Genomic DNA, 24516 nt, shown 5'->3' with positions numbered 1-24516 from the left:
CTCGCTCCACCTTTCACTTTTCACTGAAAAAAGCCCCCTGAGCCACAATCTTGCAATCACACATTGAAGTTTTTCAATGTTCCCCTCATCTGTAATTAAATTATGAAGTAGGACAGAGGATCCTTAATGTATTCTTAGCCCACTGCAGATGACAACATAAATATGTTATTTTATAACAAGAAATAAACTGGTTATGGGTTTTTGTCTCTGTGCTTCTTGATATGCTCTCGTTATTTCATTGGGATAGATTTGATATGACAACACGAGCTTCTGTACATATCTTCAGTGCACCAATCACTCCCCTAGATCCTCATATGATGATAAACATCAACCTCTTGATAGAGTCTGCAGGTGAGGTAAGAATAATTAGGTTTTGCTGGTACCTGACTATTTAAACAATCTTTTATGGGGGGCAGCCCGACAACAATATAGTACAGCATTATAAGGAATTAACTGTAAGCACATTGTAGTTGGCAGATAAAAGAATAAGCAGACAAACTATGTAGCTAATTAAAAAAAAAAGGAAAAAGTGTACTTAGAGAACGGAAACACGCATGGATAAAATTAGAGTTAAAAGGGAAATATATAATTAAGTAAAAGGTTTGTTCCTGTGATGCAGGAGCAGCTTAGCCAGTGTCTCTCTAAGAAACACAGGTCAGGTGGTCTGAATTCTCAGCAGTGACTCAAGTTCAGGAAACATTTACACCCTCTACTCCCACACACCTTAGAGCTATTTATTATCTTTTCCTACTGTTCCTAAAGGAACTGCTTCTGAAGTTCAGTCTCATTTACAAAGAAGCAAAGCCTCTGTTGCCTTCATTAAATACCTTACAGTCACCTTCTGGTCATGAGTTCAAGCACACAGGGCAAATTCACAGCACAACAGCAAAGGCTATGCCATTCCTGACATCTTGTCAGCTTCCTTCAAGTTAAATCATCATATAATTACTTAAGCTTGAAGCAAGCCCAATGGCACCACAATGCATTTGTAGGCAGTGCAAATAGACAGAGCTCAGAAGCAGTAATGACATTGTCTTTTTTTTGAGCTACGACTTAACAACAAAACCAAAAGGTACCACATAAAATAACAGCTTTCACACAGACTTCCGTGGATTGAAAGGTAACCTGCTGCTTTGTGTTCTCCTCTAACTTTCAGATCTTTCAAGGTACCCTAAAGACCACGAATATGGCTAAAAACACACATTCACCCACCTTCTAACGTGTTCCTGCGGCCATCTGCACCAATGATAACATCAAATTCATACTCTGACAAAGGGTGATCCATGGGGAGAAATTCAGCCCTCCAACCCATCTCTGAAAACACAAAAAATATTTATTAATTCTTCAGTATTACAACAGAGAAGTGATTTCAGAGTCTGAGGAAAGGGCACTGAGATAAAGGGTGCATTTCTCATTCTCTGGGTCACCTAATGCAGTAACTTCCTCTCAGAGCCACACCACAAGAAGATGCTCAAGCACTTGATTCTCACAGAAATAACCCCACAGCCACCTTACCAGAACAGTACATACATGTGGTCACAGCAAGGAAGAGCTGGCTACTAAAGAGCAAAAATAGCATTCCATCATCAATGCTTTTAATTGTCTTCTAAATGGAAAGTAAATGGAAGCATTTAGCACAAAGCTAAATTTAATCTTTTTACAAAGCTGATTATGTGAAAGTGTTTGTACTGTCCATGTTTTAAAATTAAATATACTTTAACTACTTAAACTAATATACCTGTTCCACTGTCACTTTATGACCCTTTGAAGAGATACCACAGTATTTTAATTAAAATTTTAAAATATTTTAGTATTACTACATCCTCAAAACTAATATTTAAAAAAAAATAGAAATCTTTTTCTATTGTTTAAAAACCTTGCATAAGAATGCTGATAAGACTCTGTGTGCCAGTGGGATTTATATCAAATGTGAACGCAAAACTAGGCCCTGGGCACTTAATCCATCCTCAATATTTATATTATCAATCAAAATATGTTTTTGCAAGAAGATCCCAAGAAGCCACACCTGACTCCCTACAGAGCCTCAAACATATGCCAGAAGACATAGTGCAAAACTTCAGCTTCTCTGCCTGGGTTTTGTTTTAAGACTTATCAGTGCTCTGTCACACTGATACTTAGCACGCCTGTAACTGCACAGAACAAGGTGGCTGAATAAGAAGGGCAAAAAACTCTATATTTCTTCAAACAGCATTCGACTGCCTTGTACAACTTCACATAACACCTGCCACAAAAAGAAGTTGCTGTGAACAGAACTGTATTATGATAAATAATACTTTGGTTTTCTTGATCTTCAGGAGGCTCCAGGACTTTCACAAATTCCAGGTTCACGTGAATTTCCACTCCAAGGATAAGTGCAACTTTGAAGAGGATGAGTTGAAGCTGTCGAATACCTGTGGAGAGCAAGTGACAAAGATGTGTTTGATAAGTAAGCAACCCCAGCTGCCACCAGCCTGCCAGAGAACTGAAATTCATTGTTAACACAAGTGTGTAGCATTTCTATATCCCATACTGTAATGAATGTAAAAATAGCAACCACCACAGGATGTTGTTCTCTTCCACCTCCTTTTCCTCTTGCAGCACAATCTTGTTGGCAAAACTAATTTCAGTTGAGTTTCTTAGAATGCTTTTGTAGAGGTTTGTCTCTTGATGACACTTAAAAGATCTTCTAACCAGCATGTTTTAGAATATAAAATTTTACAGCACATTTCCCTGTAAAATAGTCCACTCTATTATTTGTGTCTACCTTCAACATACTGGAATATATATCAATATTCTTCATACCTCATAATGAAAACCTGCTGTTTAATCATACCACACTAACAAAAAAAAATATTCTCCATAAGTCTGTAACTTGTTCTATTTCCACCTTGTTTAAACAAGACCATTTTTTTTCCTCTCTGTGTGCATGCATGCAGTGACACATGGTTAAGGCAGATGAACTTTCTGCCAAACCAAGAACGTCGCCACCAATCTTCTGATCCTGGTAACCTCTTATCCAAACAGTGCCCATGCCTTCAGATACTTACTGATGTGATCAATAGATCCTGCGCAGAACTTTCCATAAAATTTCTTTGCTCCCAGTCCCCGAAGGTCGTGGATGGTAAAGGGCCAGAGATGCAGCACATTGTTCCTTGAGAAAGTGTCCCGCTTCTCCACAACGACAACCTTGGCTCCCAGGAAGGCAAGTTCAATGGCAGTCCGCAGGCCACAGGGGCCACCTCCAATAATTAAACACTGGCAGAGAAAAGGAGGAGTGTGACACAGTGTTTTGTATTACTTCCACACAGTTTCCAACTTACTCTATTGGTATATGTCTTGAAATACAACTGGACTTGCACTGCTGAGAGCACAAACAAATAATTTACCTAAATCAATGAAAAGGAAAATTTTTTTTGCATGTGGTGTCCAGCCTATTTAAAAAAGAGGATAAACTGTGCTTAATGCAGACACAAAAGCATCTGATGAAGAGATGTAAGAGAAAAAACAGCAAAAAGCCAAACATTTTTGAGCATCTGCTTGCACATTTCTAATCCCCATGCAGCGTTTCTCAAGTGCTTGCAGCTGTTTCTCAACAGCATTGCAGTTGTGTAAAAGGGAGGGGAAAGGAAATAAGTGGTCTTAGTGTAGGCTTTTTTTATTTTAAAGAGGAAATGGGTGTACACTTACTAGATTTGTTGAACAAACCTATGATAAGCCAGTAGCCTTACTCTATTAGCTACTCTCTCTCAAGCGAGGGTGGATGTAACAGCCTGGTTCACCTACTGATGTAAAGCAGGACATGCCAAGGAAACTCAGCAGATTTGCCCTCCTCTGCCAGGGCCAGGGAACTCATCCTGTCCTATTCCATTTCACCCAATGCTAAACATCCTCACTTTCAGGACAGTCACACTTGAGAAGCTTAAATCTAAGGTTGGGCACCCTTGGAAGGATCTCTTCCATAACAATTACTGAGGATTCCTGCCCAAATTTTAGTTGACAGCTGTAATTTTTCACAGTCCAACAGGCAAAGGATTTCCAGAAAGCAAAGTAATTAAACCCCAAGCATATCTATTGCTTACATTTCCTTGACTGATTACTGAAAACTGATTAGAAACAGTCTTATAGCTGGACAATGCTGTTGTTCCATACCTCTTACGAACTCCCTCCGCTCCTCTAAACCCCCCCCCACCAGATTTCACAAAATCCATGCCATGAGTTCCAGCTCTGCCATGGCTGGAGCAGGGAGAGCTAAGGTGGGTCTGGGAGGATGGGAGAGCTCCAGCACAGCCAAGCTGGGCTGTGTTGCAAATCCAAGACCATTGTGTCAGAGGTCAGACACGCTCCTGTGCGTCCCACACACAGAGCCAGACACCGACTGCAGTTTCAAAGCAAGCATGGGCTCAATCTGCAGGCTCGCTGGATTCCAGTCTGGTTCCCATTACATTGCAATTTCAGAAAGTAGAGTCATTTATTTATTTTGGTTTGGTCATCATTTGTTTTCAGATCTAACAACTTGAGCAAAAAGTATCTGGTGCTGACTTTTGTCCAACCCAATTCATGGAGGTGCAAAAATGTCTTTTTTCAATTTAATACATAATTAAAAAAATTTCCCATTGAAAGAAAAACTCCTGTCAGGTGCTTTGGCTTCACTTTAGGCAAGTGTTTTGTTAACCAGAGATATTAAAGTTAGGCTGTTGCCTTAGCCACTTGGCTTTGTTCCTCTTAAAAGAACATTTAATTCATAATTTCAGAAGAACACTCCTCACTGAATGATGAATATTAAAAAAAAAAAAAATCAACAGATGTAACAATATAAAGGAAGAAAATAGAAGGCACATGTAGCCCAGCTGAAGAGGATCACTGATGGATCTGGGTCAGACTTTTTGCGCATGCTTCTTGTGATTAACATGGGAGCTCTGAGCTCTGACAAGTGAGTGACTCAACTGAGCCTTCACAGCTTCCAGTCATGTTGAGCAGGCAGTCAGAAACATTTTACAAATAAAGCCCATACATGGTCTGATAAGGTGAGGCTGGTTTTTTTTTTGCTTACAAGCTGTATTATTCATAAATAAATGCAGCTTTAAATAAGATAAAAAATAAAAAGAAACAGCAGTCTTTGGAGATTTGGTCACAGCAGACCCTGCCAAGTAACAAAACCCACACAGAAAACCTTCATTCCTCCTGGTGCTTTGCAACACACTATGTTAGCATTTTAAGGAGGATTCTGCCCTCTCCTCTCCTCCGATCACATTGACAAAGTATCTTCATAATTGCATAGAGTCACCATGAAAAATGGCTGTATGTTTGCCACCACCCATGGTTACCTCCAGAAACACATTTATCTATATCACAGAGCTATTTGTTCTATGATTTATTGAGGACGCTTCCTGCTGGTGTAGAACTTACTCTTGGCACTTCATCTAATTTTGAAACTTCTGGGGTCAAAACCAGCACAAAATCCTTGCAAAAGTAATTCTTACTACATTTGTGTTCCTATCTTTATTAAATAAGGGAAGGGCCCATGCCACTCCCGGGTGGTCTGCTTGCCAATAGAGTCCCAGAGGAAACCTTCTGGCAGCCAGACTAGAACAAACTTTGAATGGCATCCTATTTTCCCCTCCTGTTATCCCAGTCTCCTGGCTCATCAGGGACTGCTTTTGAAACTAATTTCTTGCAATTTAATACAGATCGTGACAGCTGGTATCACATAAGGGAGTCTCAAACAATCAATCCCGAATGAACAAATGCCAACGGCTCCTTGACATCCCCATCACCATTCACACATCAACTGCCTTTTAACAGTGCCAGATCATCCCCTACAAAGCTAAAGGGCAACTTGACTTTTCAAAGCATCTCCTACAAATTATTCCAAGTAACAGTTGCTGAAAAGAACAAAGAGCTTTTGCATATTTCTTGCTCAAGCTGGAAACGAAGGGAGAAAGTCTTGTTTAGTTTTACAGAGCAGCTTATGAAAGAATAAAATCATGACCAGACTTCTATGACCTGCCTGAGGAATCAGTATCATGTTGGATGCTACATCTTGTTTTACTACTGAGAGTATACCATGTTAGTGCAAGATAAGAATACCAAGAGAAGACACTTTTCTTGGTGAAAACGTCTTAGTACAAATGGCTGATCTTCTGCCTGCAGATGTGAGTGAATATTTTCTGTCAAAAGAGAAGCTTCATTGAATTTAACACATTCCCCAAGAAGAGCACCTATGTTAAGGAAAAAAATTACAGAAAGAATATAAGTTACAAAATTCCCATTGAATGAGACTAATGCAAGTTTCCAGGCCAGTAATAGTTGCCTGGTGATTAACTTAGGACTATTTCAGTTTAAATTCATACTTAATAAGTAAAGCATGGATATTTTTGCACTTCACAATAAAACATTAATAAGCCCATGCATATTTTATAAAAGTTGTTTATTCACGTTGCTGAGTAAATAGTCTATTTCTATGATACTGATAAAAAGTATTGTACTATTCCCTAAAAGATTATTGTTTCTGTATAAATCTTGTCCCACACTACAACCAAAGCACAGTACACAATACATTATTTGTCTTCAGACAGAAATAGAACAGAACTTCACTGATTTCTTCCTTGTACGATTTAACTGTATCAGAAATATTCACTTATATTTACTAATATAAGCACACACAGTATTTGTTAAGTCTCATAAGCTTGATTCCACTCAAGGGTCAGTCAGACTGTAAGAAATGCTACTTTCTCTGAGTATGTTTAGGAATGGCAATGCCATGAAAATCTCCAGGAAATATTCCCACTGCCGAGCTAAATGGCAGCACAAGTCACCTCTACAACAGCAGAATGGCTTCTGTGCCAGGCACAGGATTTTGATATGATCTCCTGTATATAATGTACAAATACATGACTCAAAATAGGAGGGGAAGAAAGGGAGAGGGGTAAAATGTAGAGGCCTCTTGCAATCCCTCCTTTCCCCCACCATTAAATCAGCAGCCTGTGAATCCAGGCACCTGCATCCCATTCTGGAAAAATCATATGCAGTTTAACAGCTGAACACCACCACTGTGTTTAACGAAAAAAACTCAAACAAAAAAACAAACAAAAAAATCCCAAACCAACAAACAAAATATCCCCACAACACCAACGAAAACTACAAAAAAACCCTACCTCAAAATAACACTCCACATCAATCTAGTCACAAAAATCTCATCCACTATAACTGAAAGGCTGAATTGACCTCGAAAGAAGTAAAAAACACCATTAGCTCTCAGCATTTACATGCTCAAGGAATATACCAGTTGGTAGTAGCATGGGGGTGAGGGATGCAACAAACAGCATCTCTTGGCATAGCTAAGAGCAGACAAATCCTGTTGCAGCCCAGTGTATTATCCCACTGCTGTCATTCCACTCTAAATCCCTCAGTCCCTCTCCTGCCCAAGGTACCCAAATATTAAATTAGTCTTGGAAAATAAAGGGGTGTTAAATGATGATCTAGTCCCTGTGCTTGGGATGAAGACATAAGCTTCAATCATTCCAGGAATTCAAGATTTCCTCATTTCTGCCTTTCAGTTGCTTTGGAGGTGAAGAAGAAGGGATTATTTTTAGCCTCCAGCTCAACAACAGTTGGACAGACAGAGGCACACCCTTTGCTGTCCTATGGCACACCAAGCCAGAAGCATCACTGCTACTCTTCAGGGGAAATGCACACACACACACTGGTGAAAAAACAGCAAAACCCATCTGCCCAGGTTACTGAATTGCCTTTAACCAAACCATCAATTGGAAGTCGACCTACAGGCATGGATCATGCTCCCAGAAAGGAGCAGAAAGGGGTAGCTTTCCCCACAAACCTCAAAGCCCCCTAATCCTCACAACCACAGGTGTCCTCAGCAGCTGTGGGCCTTCCCACCCAGTGACAGAAGGCTCTGCCTGTAGGACACAGAGAGGGACAGTGCTTTGCTTTTCCATGGCAAACATTCATTTCCATAGTCTGCAGATCTGAGACTGTGAGAGAAGACAATTTCACACTGGCCCAGGCCTTTGTGCAGCACCCGGAGCACCACGGGTGCACCAAGTACTAATTTGGCTGATTCCAGGGGCCCACATCCTACATGGATTTGGACAAGTGTTTATTGGTGATAGGGCTTAATGTGCTGCAACACAAGACAGGCACGAAACAACACATTTTCTGGAACAGCAGCAACCGTTCCCCTGGAAAGGCTCCAGAGAAAAATAGCTGCATAAGCAGCTACGGCAGACGGCCACCAGGAGCTTTCTCCACCACGATGCTTTCCAGCCCATCCCTTTTACTAGATATGAAAATGCTTCTGGCAAAAATAGGACTGCTCAGCGTGACATTCCTGACTTACTGACTTACAGTTCATCTCCCATTTGCAGCCCCAGATTTTATCACATAAATCCACTGACAGCCACCGGATACAACACTGCAGCCAAATGCACCCTGAACCCACTGAACAATCAATTTAAAGTTTGAAACATCATCATGGAAGACACTGAAAAATTAAAATCTATATGCCACTTCAGACAACATTAAATATGTCACAGGCTGAAGATTTATTTTTAATAAAAATCAATTCTTCCATCTTCTCCCTCCAGAAAGTGGGAGAGAAGGCCTAGGAGCTAATCAAACTTGTATAAAAAGATTATGTACTCTTTAAAAGGTTTGGTTTTTTTTCTCTGTTGTACTGTTTTATGAGCTCCTCATAGAATTAGCAAGGTTAAAACATGTGCCATTTGGCAAAAATAATTCACTGAGATGTATTTCAATGAGAAAACCAAACTCTCTAAAGGGTTATGTCGACACTTCTTAAATACACTACAGAGAGGTCAAAAAATGTACCTTAAAATATTATTAAGACTAGCTGGATCTTGCTGAACAGGCATTTTTGGAGAGTGAGCATCACATAAATACCACTGTTGGGGAAGTTCAGAGGTACCTGGGAACAGCGAGGCTCACACACCCCTGATTGCAACAAAACCCTGCACCAATGCATGAATTCAGTGTCTCACCACGAGTCCACTTCTGCTTTAAATCCCACCAGTATTTTACCCTTGGTACTCCCAGATGAGCACCTCAGAAATGTGCAGTTTTGTCCTCTCCCAGATCAGTGATTGGCATAAACGGAGCCACAGCTTTATTTTTCCCCCTGTACCGTGGATCTGAAGCCACCTAACACAGGGTGACTTTGGCCACAGCTCTTTCCCCAGCCCTGTGCCCAGCAGCTGCTGCACTCGCAGCTGGACGCAGCACAATCCAGGGATCAGAGGATCTATCTTTACTGCCCTCCTGGTTTTATTGAGTCAAAATGCCAGAAGTGAAACATTAGTACATTTATTGCATTCATCTGGCACATCTTTACTGGGATTTTTTTCTCTTTTTTGGAAGATAAGCTTCTGCACGGAAAAAAGTACGTGCCTTCATTTTTCCGGGATGTATTTGGACTCACTTGTCCATCCATCCTCTCTGTCACATGGATATATGTACTAATATTAGACCTGTGTATTAAAAAAAAAAAAAAAAAGCTCTTTCCGTAGTTTGAAATTAAAACAATGGTATGAACGATGTCTGTAACTCATATTCTGCTATGCCACACATTAAAGAGGGGCTGTGTGCACTCAGGGTGTTAGAAAGTCAAGAGTGCCTTCCATGATGCATCAGAGCTGTCAGGACTTTGGAGCTTTTCTGAAGAACTCTCTCAGGAGGCATTTGTTGTATTTAAATCTGGTGACTTGATCTCAGATCTTTTAGAACAATTTGCAAAAATACTTCTTGAAAAAATTGCAATTGACAGTCATAATGCAGCAAAGTATGCCTGGAAACTTTATGTTGCCCTGAAATAGTTACAGTTATCCAAAAAACCTAGACATTACTAACAAAACAATGCTACACTCATGTCAGTAAACATATACACTATAAACCAGGCAAGTGCTTTAATCCACAAATCTCCTCAAATAAAGCACAAAATAAGCCCTCCAACATCCTTAGGAATTAAGTGTGTTTGCTGTTTTCTTACCTGCCTTTCATTTTAACTAAAAACACTGGGAAGAAAAAAAGAACAAGCCCACACCCAAAACCCAGAAGAGATTGCTTTCTTTTCTTTTTTTTGGCCAGCTGCTTAAACAATCAAAACTAAAACAAGATAAACCTCGCAGAAAGAATGTTGCCTGACTATCCCAGCCATGAACATGGCTGGCAGCATGTAAGTACCTGGCCAGTCACACTGAGATAGTGCTCTGAGGCTACAATTAAAAACTTAGCAAACAGAGCCCAAAACAAAACCATGAAACAAAGAATTCATCCAGAAACAAAGAATTGATGGAGAGAGATAAAGGAATAAAGGCATCAAGAGCCTCACCTCTGAGCATAGCAGAGACCAAGCCATGAGTCTTGGGAGCTTTGCGAGCAGCGATAGACAGAAAATGGTTAATCTTCTGCATGGTTTCCAGGGGCAGGGGCTTTGCTGGGCAGCCAGCAGAGGACCTGTCTGTGTACCCAGAGGAAAGGATTTCTCATGCTCTATGGCATCTAAAGCATGCAGGCAGGTTGGTCAACAACCATGGCTTTATTACAGCAAGAGCTTGGTAACACACTTTAAAAATACCCCCTCTGTTGCTCCAGTCTGGCCCATCTACAGAGAAACCTGGACCTTTTAACCAAGCATCACAAGAATCTAATAAACAAGCTGAGCTTCCACGTGGAAATTGGCTTTTCAACTAAGTGGGGAGTTAACTTATTTTGAGGGTATTTCACAGAATATTTTAAAATACGTTCCAAAATTCATTTTTCTATTAGGTGAATTGTTAACCAACACTCATTAAAAGACATGGCTTTCAGAAGCCAGTCCTGAGTAAATAAGCTCATATAGAAATAGACATCAGGTCTAAGTCAGAATCCAGATTTTTAGATTTTAGTTATTTTTAAAGACCATAGTCATTTAATCCCATCATTCCTAACTCTCCTAAGCAGAATGACTGTGCAGCAGTGTACATCAGCTACAGACAAGCTCAAAATGCAATACAGTACCAAAAGGCAACAGTTCTAGGCTCTTGGAGTCCTTTTTTTTTTTTCCCAGCTCAGCATGCAGCCTTCAAAGTCACTGAATTTCCACTGCTGGCACGGACAGACATTTAACTAGTAAATCTAAATACAGCTCCAAAAAGAGTGATAATCTGACTTTTTTCTAGCTTAACTGGTCGCTTGCACAAACCAGTTTACCATAGGTAGACAATGCCTTTGCTTTTGACAGTTTTTCTTACAATTTGGGAACACTAGGAATTACCAACCAGCACTTCTTAGTAACACAGCATCCAAAAGTGCCAGCAAGCAAGATGGACTTGAATTGTTCAAACAACCAGAATTAAAAATATTTACCTTTAGAGTATTTTTAAGAAGGGTTCTGATAACAGGGAAAGTTAACAGCAGTCACAGAACCCACAAACCAGGCTGCTGGCAGCACATCACACAGTGAAAGTTAAATTTCAGCATCTCTAGCTCTTATTTCCAAAACCATTCTTGGCTGAAATCAAGGGTGGTACATAATAACCCTTTTTACTGAGGGAAAGGGCCTCAAAAATAAATATAAAATGGTGAAAAAATATAAAAATAAGCACTCTTCAAAAAGAGAGGCAGAGAGCTGGAGACAAACTTAGGCAGCAAATGGCACATCACGAGGTGCAATAGTCTCTTTTACACCAACATCCGACACAACAGAAGGGAGATAAACATTCACAGAAGACCAGTGTTTATTTACACGTATTAATGAGTCTGTTTTTGCATTCCAGGCAGGGTGAAATGCAGATGGAGGCAGCTGCCTCAACAGCACCGGCCACGCTTGTTCTGCCACTATCAGAGCTGTATCTGGGCTGGCAGGCAGTGAACTTCCTAGCCCAGGTGCCTCCAGGCAGGCAGGGCATGCAGAACCATGGCTGGCCAAGCAGGGACCAGACCCAGCAGCAGCCCCACCAGCCAGGAATGGCTTCCTACCCTATCCCATTGTTTCCTACCTTGCTACAGCACAAGAGAAAAAGCAGGGAGAAGAGACTTGAGAGACCTTTGCCTTCCACCGAGCACTTGCTGATCTGCATGACTTGTTATTACTGCTCTGGGTGTGTAGTCCTTGGCAGGAAAGCTCACTGCCATCTCCTGCAATTTTTCTAATCTGAGTTGCAATTTACCCCGGAGCAGTTGTTTTATCTGAATTGTAAATCCTGCAAGAATGGCAGGCAGAGTGCAGGCAGGACAGGACTGGGAGGAAGGAACACTTGCTGTTGCACGGGTCCTTTCAGAGCTGCTCTCATAAACCTTCCAAAGGCGCAGGAGAAGGAAACAACACAAGGCTAACTCCCAGCGTGGCAGAACCACATGGTTTCTGCTCAGACAGTATCTCAGTCAGATGAACGGATCCAGAGAGCGGTGCAAGACAAGTCAGGCGGTGTCTCTTGGCTGCTTTGTCAATTAGAAACAGTGCGCCCGTGGAGAAACACGAGCTGCTCTTCAGGAGCAGGAAATGTCCAGGGCAAAACGCAAACTTTGAAAAGCTAATCAGAATTTGATCTATCAGCATCAGCAAGATGACAAGAGACAGAAGGTGAAATGCCACAGCAGTTCTGGTTGTGCTCCAGCCAACCCCATGGTGCTCCCCTTGGGCCTTCCCTGGCACAGATTAGCTGAAGGTATTGAAGCCTCTTCTGCTGGTCACATTCTGCAGAGCTCTGACCATTCCTGCTGCTCTGCTCTGGACTTGCTCCAGTTTATCTGCCAGAATATGTCACCTGGGCTTTCATCTGCACCAAGGGGGTGGCTGGATGTGTGGGTCCTCACAAGCACCAGATCATTTTCTGCAGCATATTCACAATTTTCTCTGAGTATTACACTCCTCTACTGGAAGTTTCATAATCTCCTCGTAGCTTCTAGCAATTTTACCCTGTTGATCTCAGGTTAAGAAACAAATATCACAGAGACCTGAGATGGCAAACAGTTTGCAGAAAGCTGGCTGTTTGTAGAAACAAATTATGTAAGTGCAGACTTGTTAGGGAAAGTGGAAATTTCAAAAACTGTCTGACAAAAATAATCCCCCTTTTATCAGTGTAGCAGTGAAAATAAAGCAAATTAAGCCAATTTCAAGGGCATTAAAAGGGAATTTCTACTTTTTCTTTTCAACAGATAACAGCTAAACTTTTTTTTTCACCATGAATGCCATCAATAAGCAAATAGAAATTTTCTTGCTTCTATAAAGTAATCTTCTAGTAATCTATTTTACATTTTCTTTTCTTATACAACATCTTAGAACTGTGGTATTTTGCATTCTAAGAAAAGAGTATTCAAAGCTATCTGCACTGAGGGCTTAACAGCAGATAATGTAGAATTTTGTTTGTCAGCAGAAAGAGAGCAACCACATCCCCAAACCCCCTGCTCTCAGGGCAGACATGGGAACCTCAGGAAGGACCTCAGCTGCAGGAGACAGGAAATTGCCTTATTGTCTGAAATCGGGGGTTTAGCAGCCAAGTATTTAATCACTTCTTGGTAGCAAAAGTTATGTATTTCCTCACTTATCAGTACACAAACATTACCAGAGCGAAGCTGGAAGTATAGCTAATAACTAACCCCTAACAACCACATGGGTCTCTTGGAAGGCAGGAGAAAGACCTGACCCAAGAAAGCATCCTGCCCTGGAGCTCCCCTTGCCTCCCACAGCAGCCTTGCTGGTGGATGGACACAGCCCAGCTGCTTCAAAGAACCAAACCCCAAAGCCCTGCAGAGCCGGGGTCATGGGAACGCACCCTGTTGTAACCTTTTGTTTCATTCAGACCTAATTAAGCCACTTGCGGTGACAATAGTGGTGGCTTGTGTGAAAGTAACTGCGTGTCACTCCCTGTGGGAATATTCATAAAATATCTAGGAAATCAGGTAGGGTGGGACAGTTCCCTTCTCTCGATTACTTGCAAAGCCATTAGGTGAGAAACAGCAGAGTTCTGTTAAAATACAGATGTAAAGCTACTGTTACCTTCCAAGCCAAAAAAATTTAAATTCCACATGCCTAAAAAGTCTTATCTAGCCTGTCTGATAGCTTTGCTTTGGCCAGGCTTCACTGCCTTTCATGACTGATAAAGCTGAAAAAACTGTGTTTGTGGAAGTGTCTCCAGGATAATGAAAATAAAGTGATTTCATTACCAAATCACATGCCAAACATTTGCTTTTGCTGATGTAATTTGGCCCAAACTCAGTTTAAAACACATCACAAAGAGTCATATACTTTGTTTTGTTCTCAAAGAGCTGTCTGCTGTGTGTCCTGTCATCACCCCAGCTTCTCCCTATCCCCTCTCAAAATCCTTAGAGAAATGAATGCGAATGCAGTGTTCAAGAGCTGTGGTTTCACTACGCGTTCATAGGTGATTTACTGCTTCTCCACTCATCTCAAGCAAACCTTCCTTGCCACTCATCCTCGTTAGTCCCATATTTTCTACAGCTTTGAAATAGAAGTTGCTTATTAAAATCCTTAAAAATAAATCTACAGTGGAAATCTGGTGCAAACTTTTGGAATCCCTGTCCTAAAAGGCAAAAACAAAGCCCCAGTATCAAGATAAACAGTTTGTCTTTCAAGTATACCAAACACACCTAGGTGCCACTTAAAATGTCAGTAGAACATGTGGCCTTCAACATTCCCCAAAACCTTGACAGCTTCTGGATTCTACTATCCAAGCACTGTTTGTTTGTTTGTTTAAAGAAAAAAAAAAAAAAAAAACAAACCACAAAACACACACACACAAAGCAGCTGAATGTCTCTTTTTACAAAGCCACAACCTTTCATTCACTCAGCTTCCTAACTTGGCAGTCATCTTCTGGCTGACTAGTTCAAGTTTTGTGGACTTCACAGGAATGCCTTTTTATTAAAATAAGCAAGCTAGCAACACTATCTAGTATATCTGCAACAAGTTTCGTGTGTTCATTATAAACCCTGATTATCAGGTATGGAAATCTCCCCATTCCAATAATTATTTTGAAGAATTAGTAAATCCAGCAAAAAGGATTGGTATTTACTCTTTATAAGAGTAAAGAGGTTAAAGTTTTCATTATAATATGGATATTTTTTCCGTTGGAGCATAACTGCCTTTGCCTTCTTTCATCTTAAAATTCAATTACTCAATTAAAAACCAAATGTTTGTCTGGAGGGATGCAATCACTCAGGTCAGTCGCTCACTCAAACTCACTGGCTTTTGTACTAGTATGTACAGCACTGGAGAAACCTGGCTGAACATCCCTGTTGCCTCTGAAGGATCAAGAAATGCCAGCACTTGGGGAGGAAATTTGGCTACTTTACCTGCAGGTCCATACATGCTGGATGATTTGCTTAATTAATAGACAAGTATCTGTTTAGCACCCCAGAGGAAGGTGGGAAGAGGAAGACATGTGGAACCCAACCCGCGTGATTTACCACGAGGGGCAAGGCTGCAGAATGGGATGTTTGTAAACAACTGAGGAGTGGAAGGAAGGCACTTTTTACCTAACAACAAGCAGAGAGACCTGGCACCCTCTGCTCGTCCTGCCGATCACCCGGCAGCATCCAGTGACACCATGAGCTCCTTTCCCTTTCTCAGCCCTGTGGGAAGGACAGCACCGGCAAAGTAGGTTTGTTAACTCCCAAAGCATTCATTTGGCAGTCTTTAGAAATTGAAACAATGTGAAAAGGAGTGGAAGGGGTTTGTAGATGAAGACCATCCCCCATTTTATTGCTCATGGGTACAGCAGTGTGGTTAGAACAGGGAGACATGGCTCCAGTTCAGTCAGAAAACCTCCAACCCCAACTCCTCTGACCCAGGGCTCCTCCTCTGCTGACTCACGCCATGGCCCAGCTCCCCTGGAACCACAGGCTCTCTGTACTGCTGGGCTGGATAAAGCATCACCATGGAGCCCTCTCTGCAGCAGTGCATGCCCTCGAGTCCCGGCCAGACTGACAGCACGGGACAGTACCAAAAAGAGACACTCCATCCCTATGTAAGTCCTGGAAACATGCTTAAAAACAATTTTAGAGTCATTCTCTTGCAATAAGTCTCCCAACACGAGGTTTTGGAAGGAAACCTCATCTATTGTAAAACAAGATTTGAAAGGCCGAGTTCAGAAATGAGTAGAAGAGAGGCATCTGAGCTTAGTGGTGAACACAGTGGTACTGGGTTAACCAGCTGGACTCAATCTCAGAGGCCTTTTCCAACCTAAATGATTCTACTATAGACTTCAAGATCATTGAATTTGTTTTTTAGGATTTTATACGATTCCATATACACATATACCTACAAATGCACATATGTGTGGTTTTAAATGCACAGCTTTCAAAACTTCTTAGCTTAATTTTATTTATCCCTGCTTTATGGTAATATTGTTCAGCCTCAAAACAGCAGCTCAGACTGTACAAGTCTCCCGCCCAGGAACTGTGCCCAAGGTGGGGTCCAAAATACAGACAATGCTCAGAAGACCAAAGCTGCGCCCAGGAATTTGTCCCTCCTCCACTGGGGAGTTTTATCCCAAAACTGGAACATCCAGAGAGAAATGCCAGAGTCTACCAAAGCAGCTGATAATTACACGGTAGCACTTTAAGCAAAGTTTTCTTAGTTCCCAAGTGAAAGCATGTATTTTGCAAAAACAGCATGCGCCTTTGAAGGGGAAGGCAACACCACATTTGCATGCTTCAGAGAACCAACACCCCCCTCTCAGAGTAAGCCTGGGATGTTTCCATGTGCAGAAATCTCTGCTCCCCTGGAGCATGGGAGAGCCTGAATTTCAGGTGCACATCATGAGCCAGGTGCTACCCCCTGACACATATTCATACCTATCTCAAGCTTCAGTGGGAGCCTCATTTATATGTGCATGCACACATTCCTATCATTTACACGGGTAAACTGAAAGTAAATGTAAATCAAGTGCAAGTAATGAATCTGCTCCATACAGAGAGGCAACATTCACAGATGTCTTAAAAAGGCTAATGAATATACTAACACTAGCTGTTATAGATATTCTTGTTCATCATTGCATGATGTTTTGCATGTTCAAAAATTTAGACTGATATTCAAACTGGCAACATAGGGAACATGCATTTAACCTTTGATGTTCTTCGATTGTCCAGCTTAATTTCCTGAAGAAACAAATCATAATTTCAGAGTCTAACCATGCCCCTCTGCATTAATTAGTAGAAGATGAAAGCCAGAGAGAAATTTTGTCAGCAAAAAAAAAATCACGCTTTTTCTGCGCACATTTGCAAAAAGCACAGTGTGATATCTACAGTTTTGCCTGGTTAGTACAAACTTGTGTTTCTCTCCAATGCTGGTGAACTAGGCAGGTGCCAGCTCCAGAAACAAATTTTGAACAGGATTTAATCCCAACTCAGAAGTTCAAGACTGAAGGAAGTTTGTGTTTTGTGAAGATTTAACACTGATATAGGCAGACTCCTACAGTTTCAGAAAGTTCATTTCTGCTCCAGTTCTGTCTTTCTACAGCACTCTGGTGTTATTTTGGGGCAGGGTGGGTTTGGTTTTTTTGGGGTTTTTTTTGTTGGTTTTTTTTTTTTTTTTCTCTATAAAGAATTCAGGGAAAATAATGCCCCCAATAAGACAACTCTGAAATAGCAGTGGGTTTGAACTTCTTGAAAATTGCTCAACCAGTTTTATTCATCCAGCTTAAAATTGTATCATTGTACAAACTTTGAAAGCCATAATTGGCAATGCTCTTCAAGAGCAGTTAAGACACAGGATTATTGTTATTTAGCTGGAGTGGAACATTCTGTATGTAAAAAACATGTGTATATTGCAATGAGTAACTTAAGCGTGGCTGAGGAGTTTACAAGCACGAAAATCAACAAAGTACAGCATTCAGGTCTTAAATACCATGCAAAAACAAAACAAAAAAACAACAGTTTTGGGATGAGGCAGAAGATTTTCATTTTGTTAAAAAAAACAAAAACAACAATAATAAAAACAAACAAACAAAAACCACCAAAAAAAACCCCAACAAACCTCCTATGAGTCATTTAGAACCCAACTGCATCTGCTGCACCTTCTCTAAAGATTGGGAAGATTGCAAAGCCGTATCTAAGAACCAGGAGCTGCAGGCTCAGCTACAGCATTCAAGGCCACAACCTCATTTAAAGCCTTGGAGTCATATATTTTTTTTAAATGATGCCTACTAGCAACCTTGGCTCTGTTTACAGAGCTGCAACTGCAAAAATCCACTTAGCTCATTGCTCAAGTTGTGATCCTGCTTTAACAAGTAGGGTTTTTACTTGGGGCAGATCTGCCTCTAGCAGTCCCGGGCAGCCCCATGGAGGCGAGCGCTGGGCACGGCTGCCAGGATGCAGCTGTGAGCTCCTGTTCCACCACTGCAAGCAGCACTGGCACGGCACACAATGAGACAGAAAGCGAAAATCACCATTTGGACTGGAGGTAAAGGGTGCTGTGCATGCTGCAGCCTAACCTGTCTGCACTGGCCGGGCTGCCAGCATTTCTGAGAACCCCTTATCTCTGAGTGGGGCTCTCAGCCTCCCCATGCTGCAGGGACAGGCACAGATAGGCTCTGCAGCAGCCTGTGATTCACACCCCAGGAATGTTTGGTAGATATCCCCACCGAGCCCGCTGACTGCGGCTGCTGCTCTCATTCCCAGCAATCTGAAGATTCATGTTCCTCTCGTTAAATCAGTGATGACACACTGACGTGCAGGTCTGGGCACGGGCCAGGTTCATGATGAACATCTCCAAGTATTTCACGGAATATCTATACCCACACTCTTCCCATGCAAACATTCTACAGCCATTTGCAAGTTGGTCATATGTGCATCATAGAAACGTCCATTAATTTCTGCAAATACTTACACCATGCCACTAAAAATAAATCTTTAATCTCAAGGGGCAGTAATACCATACTTTCAATACTGTGGAAGGTGTTGATTAGCTTCCTCCTTGGCAACATTGTAAAGCATTACACAGCCTATATATTTTATGTACCAACCCATTTCCACGAGTCTTCTCACAAAATAAAAATTAATCACTTTTCTTAGGAAGTTTACAGAAAAAAGACTTGGCTTTGTAATGTCACCATTTGAGAGAAGACTTAGTTTTTACATTTCACATGGGTCTTAAAACTGCTTTTTTGTGCTGCAAACACTTCCTCAAACTTACCACTAAGGAAATTTGGACCTGGGGCTGTATGTGTATGGTGAGGAGCATGTGGAATATTTCCTATAATTTGTTAATCATCAGACACTTTCTCATTCCTTCCCTTTCCTGTCTGTTTTCATCACAAAGATGCTCCATGACATATGTTCAAGGACTTTTCCAAAGAACAAAAAGGGAGGAAGGAAGCACAGGTCAAAGAGGGAAATGAAGGGAAAAAGGAGAGGAGAAAAACAGAGCCTGCAAGGAACACAGTGCAAATAGCTGCAATGACACTCCTTTACTAAATAAAACTATATTAAGGACCCTTATGACCTTAAAATACATTAATAATCACTGGGAGCTTATGAAAAGTGAATAAAATCAGAGGACTCTCTATGTAATGAAGGGAACTTCGTGTTCTTCTCACTCATGCTTTTGAGAAGTTTCAGTCAATGATGCAAACCAGAAGACAGAGACTTTCAACACTGCCTATCTTCTGAGTCCATGAAAGAACACTTCAGTAATAGTTATAATTAAAAAGCCCTCCACATTTTGGTGTCTAGTTATACTCCAGTATGCCCCTCCTCTCTGTTCTACCTCTATTAGAAAGTTACCTTCTTGGGGCAGCAGAAGGGTAACAAGAAAGTTACCCTTCTTGGGGCAGCATTTTAGCCTTTACTTGGCAGTAAATGAATGGATTGCTCTTGGGACAAAGCTAATAGAAATATTCTGTGATAGCCAGATGAAACAACTGGCAGGAACGAGAGTATTTTGTACAGTTTTGTCAGCAAGATTTACTCCAGTGCTCAATGGTGCATTCTATCAAAATATGTATTGCATGCTCTGTGAAAAGATCATTTCCTGTCCTCTCCACAACCAAGCAGACCATCTCCCTCAGTAACTACCACAGAGCAACTACCCACATTCTGCTTGTGAAAAAGCACTACCAGGAAAGGACTTCAATCCATAAATTTAGCAGGATTGTCTTTTGCTGTTGTACAGCAACTGGAGCCAATGCCAGGTGACAGAGACAGACCTCCAAGCAGCACTTGCAGAAAGCAGCTTAGGAACTGCTGCTGACACACATTTGGCCAGCCCCGGTCTCTTACAGCATGCACAAAGCTGAGGAGCCTGCTGAATATGTTACAGTTTGTACCTTGCAAACCCCTGTTTAATAAAGCAAGTAGTTCTTGAAAGTCTGTAATGAATGCAGCCTACTTCTTCAGAAACTTGCATCTTACACTTGTTTGGTGATCAAGTATAAAAAGGACAGAAAGTCTGAGACAGACTGGAAAACAGGATGCTTTAAGGCCCACTCTTATATATTGTGAGATTCCACAGAACTTTCAGAAGAAAAACACCTTAAAATTTGTCCAAATCAGTCGATAACCAGTTTCAGCATATTAAAGGAAGGGTTACTGTACAGACACACTGTATGTGATGGTAGAAACCTTGCTTCTGCAGAAAAACAAGTTTAAAAATTCCCAAGCTATGAAATCCAAAACTGAATTCCACTTACCTTAGTGTTCATACAAGACTTTCCGCGTTTATACTCTTTGTGACTTGCTCTCTTATCAAGCTTGTTCCACAAAGCTTTGGCCTTCCATGTGGTCACTCTCGATTTCAGTTTGGTATAAAAGTTTCTATTGTCCAAAGGATCTAATTCAAGTTGGCGAGTGAGAATATTGAAGGCCTGAATGGTGCCTTTGCATGTTGATGCTTGTACAAAGTTTTCAAATATCTGGCCAGCTTGATTGTATTTTTCATCATCATTTTCCCCCATGTTCTGAGAGCAGAGCTTGAGGATGATTAAGCTGGAGCTCTTGTGCTGGGGAACAGGTGATCAACAACAGCAAGTACTTCCACACATGTTATTCCTAGAAAAGACAAACACAGGTCATATTAAAGCAGGTTCTGCATGATAAAATGAAATCCACAAACTGCGCATGCAATATGAACATAAAACCCCAGCACACAGTGACTAGACAAGCAGGCACAAGAAGTTTGTAGTGATACCCAAGTGTTACAAACAAACATAACATTTGTGCTGTGATGACTTGTACTCACAAAGACTGTTATAAAAACCCTGCTAGCTCAAGCCTACTGCTACAAGAAGAACAAACTTCACTGAGAGCTTGAGGATTTAATTTTTGTTGTTGTTGTTGTTGAGTCCTAGATAACTGATGAGCAAACCCTAAAAGTCCAGATTTTCTCCCCAAGCAGAACTTATGTAAAAGCAAGTGACATTTTGGTCTTAAGAATTTATGGAAACCTGCAGCTAAAAGTCAACATGGTTTGATGGATTTTTTTATGCTGTTGCACAAGTTAGGGCCAAGGGTACAGCTTACCCAGAGCAGTTTAGAATTGGCACAATCACTTGCCACAAGCAAATGCACAAAACAGGCTAAGCAGAAACATCATCACAAGTTACACCAGAAACAAAGAAACCAGAAAACAAGTAATCACAAAGAGCCCCCCCTTTTCCTAAGACTCTTGCCAAAATGAGAAAGGGTTTGGTGCTGTAGTGCATAGAAAGGAATTTTATCTCCACGTCTCCACATGTTCAATGCTGAAGTTATGTGTTTGGAGTCTTACCTTGTCATGTGCTGATGATATAAAGTAATGATGTTTGGCCTGCTAAGCCTCACTGGCTTTTCCTAGTAACATGATTACTGTCAAACTGTGCCTGATATTCCAGATAAATACCCTCACATTCTGCAAGAGCAATGCTATTCTAAATTAACACAAGTTTCAAAGAACTAAAATACTTTCATTGCGGCACTCCCTTATCCTTCTTTAACCTTGTTCTTCATCTCTAATGGGGAGCATCTTAGAGTCAGCCAAGGTCCACAGAAAGTATCCAAGTGGCTTTCACATTTTCCAAGAATATTGTTACAGGTTATGTATAAACTTGTCCTCAGAAGAAGTTTTACCTGGACTCAAGGTCAGAAATTGAAGTCATGTATCCTTTTTCTTGCCATTAAAGAATTATCTGCCAGTCCGAGAAACCAAAAACTAAATTAATACTTGCCTAACTTCCCACATAATTAGTTATTTTACTTGGAATGTCATCTGTTGGCTGATAGTTTCAGAATAAATTGTTAGAAAGGCCTTTGAAGTCATGCTTCTCAGTTTAACACCGTTCACAAACTATTCATTCTCTGCTTGCATTTCCTTCAAAGAAGAAAAAAGAAAACATAACCAGCGTATTTAAGTAAAGAAGAGACCCACCATGCCTATCTTACCATCCTCTAATACAGAAAAATATTATGCAACTTATTAAAGAGATCCCAGAGGGAGATATAAGGAAGCATTTGGAATACTCACATTCCCTGTCTGTGCTCAAAATAAATAACCTTTGTATGCACATCATCAGACTGTTGTGGGTTTGCGGGTAAAATAAATTGGCAGTGTTGAGAGTTTGTACATTTTCTTAGACCAAATGTCATGATTAAATGTTTGGTGCCAAGAAAAAGTCAGGAAATTCTTGTTTTCCCCTCTGAATACTTCACTTATAGTACATTTCATGCCCTCTTCTACAGAGCTTTGTGAGGTAAAAGCACAAATGTTTTACACGCCCCGCCTTTCGGAAGATCTAATTTTTCAAGCAGCAGAGTGCCGTGGACTCCCACTGGCTCAGAAGGAGTTCAGGACATGGCGCACTGTCCCAGGTTGGAGCCCTCCGTGATTAATGAGCAAAGCCCCCAAGATCTGCGTGCCAGCAGGAGGGAGCCTGGCTTTGCCAACCCGGTGCAGGTGCGAGGGAGGCCCGGCATTCCCCTCACTGGTGCTGGCTTTGGGAATGAGGAGCCACCCAACGGGTTTAGGTCGGTCCAAAAAGGATCAACACATCCAAAAGTTCCACGGAAAAGGCAGGGAACATCCGTGCGACACAGTGCAAGATGCTACAATGAGGCTCGAATAGCTTGCTATGCATGCACCTCAGGATTTGAGGCCCACTAAAAATAATACTTAAAATCAAGGCTCGACGCTTACTTTACCCAACTTTTATACTTGCTTGAGATATTTCTACAACATAAAAGTATTCATTTTCCTTTTCTCCCCAAAACAATTGTGAGCAGCTTCTCAGGGAGTGGGGCGGCCTCAGTGAAACGTCCCACTACGGACACGTCGGCCGAGGGAGGGAGCGGCAGCCAGGCACGCTCTCCTCTGTCACCAGAAATTCACATTCTGCTGCCTTACTCACACCTACCAGAGACTTTGCTGACACCACAGCTACGAAACGGCGCTTCCTCTCCACTGTTTTATTAGCTCACCCCAAAATGGTTGTGCTCATAAAACACAAATACCTTTAAAAGTTAACTCTTGGTGTAACTGATAAGCGAATGTGATCACAAGCTCTTAACTCAGTGCCTTTTTCTGCTTACAGAGACTGGAGTTTTATGGCCTCAGCTGTTGCCATCCAGCAGGGAAGTGGGGGAAGAGCAGAGCTAAGAGAGGAGAGCAGTATCTGAACCAACCAAAGAAGAAAAGCAAGCGTGAGGCAGTGCTGATAACAGCAGGGACAAGGCAGGACCCACTGCAGGCAAAGGGAAGGGACAAAAACATTTTTAGCATGCAGTGGAAGGCGGTGTTACACACACACAAACCTGGCCTAGCCTTCCTCTGCCATTCCACTGGGGAGGACAGGCAGGACACCCTCTCCAGCCATAAAACCTCCCTTCTCCAACACCACAAAGCCGAGACTATTTTTTCTGGGAACAAAATCTTCTCCTCAGGAATTTCCAACACACTCCCTTCTTGCCCATACTGAAAAACTGAGGAGTGGCATCTCAGTAGACATTTGCTCACAAGTGAAGCATTTCTCTTAGCTGTGTCAGAGGTCATATTCTCCAAAAAAGTAACATTTTGTGGTCAAAAAAGCAGGATGAGACAGGAGACTCTGGTTACTAAGGTTTCTGGATTGCTGGAAACACCACTTATTTTCCTTTTTTTTTTTTTTTTTTTTTTTTTTTTTTTTTTTTTTGGCATGAACACTGTGTCGACAGATGACAGAGCTGAAGATGATGCTCTAAGTATATGCAGCTGATGGAAAAGCATGCATTTCTTTCTGAGGAGTCACTGATATTTCACTGCAGTATTTATTGTATATAACTCGCTAGAAGCAATGCAATAAGGATAAGAAGTTCAACAGGGTCTTTCTTGCCTATAATTAAAGCTGCCTGTTCTATAACTGTTTCAAAGACTTAAGAGGCAATGCATTAACTGCTTACCTGTAGTAGAAAAATTAACAGTTTTTGGCAAAGTACTTGAGTTCTGAGAGTATTATCATTTATCCTTTCACTTCCTTCATCATATAGATCACTCTAGGGATGAAATACAAAGCCAAGAATCTCATCAAGGTGAGTATTGA

At 41.3% G+C, this 24516-nt stretch overlaps 1 protein-coding gene across 2 annotated transcripts in view; it reads right to left on the bottom strand.

The window, feature by feature from the left end:
- The window catches only part of MICAL2 (microtubule associated monooxygenase, calponin and LIM domain containing 2), a 114329-nt gene that overhangs the window by 70716 nt on the left and 19097 nt on the right, over positions 1–24516 (bottom strand). Inside the window, exons 1-5 of one of the 2 annotated variants that reach the window (XM_068194657.1) lie at positions 23356–23513; positions 20662–21019; positions 3048–3255; positions 2295–2411; positions 1213–1314 (exon numbers count right to left, since the gene is read on the bottom strand). In XM_068194657.1, the coding sequence (XP_068050758.1) occupies positions 1213–1314; positions 2295–2411; positions 3048–3255; positions 20662–20925 (691 nt within the window). In that variant the 5' untranslated portion in view covers positions 20926–21019; positions 23356–23513. Of the gene's footprint in view, positions 1–1212; positions 1315–2294; positions 2412–3047; positions 3256–20661; positions 21020–23355; positions 23514–24516 lie in introns of those variants that run through there. The other variant, XM_068194658.1, reaches the window with a different exon arrangement.

Source organism: Anomalospiza imberbis, chromosome 6 (assembly GCF_031753505.1).
Source record: "Anomalospiza imberbis isolate Cuckoo-Finch-1a 21T00152 chromosome 6, ASM3175350v1, whole genome shotgun sequence".
NCBI classification, from domain to species: domain Eukaryota; kingdom Metazoa; phylum Chordata; class Aves; order Passeriformes; family Viduidae; genus Anomalospiza; species Anomalospiza imberbis.
The sequence above is the reverse complement of the archived record's forward strand: the minus strand, read 5'-3'. Positions and strand labels throughout refer to the sequence as shown.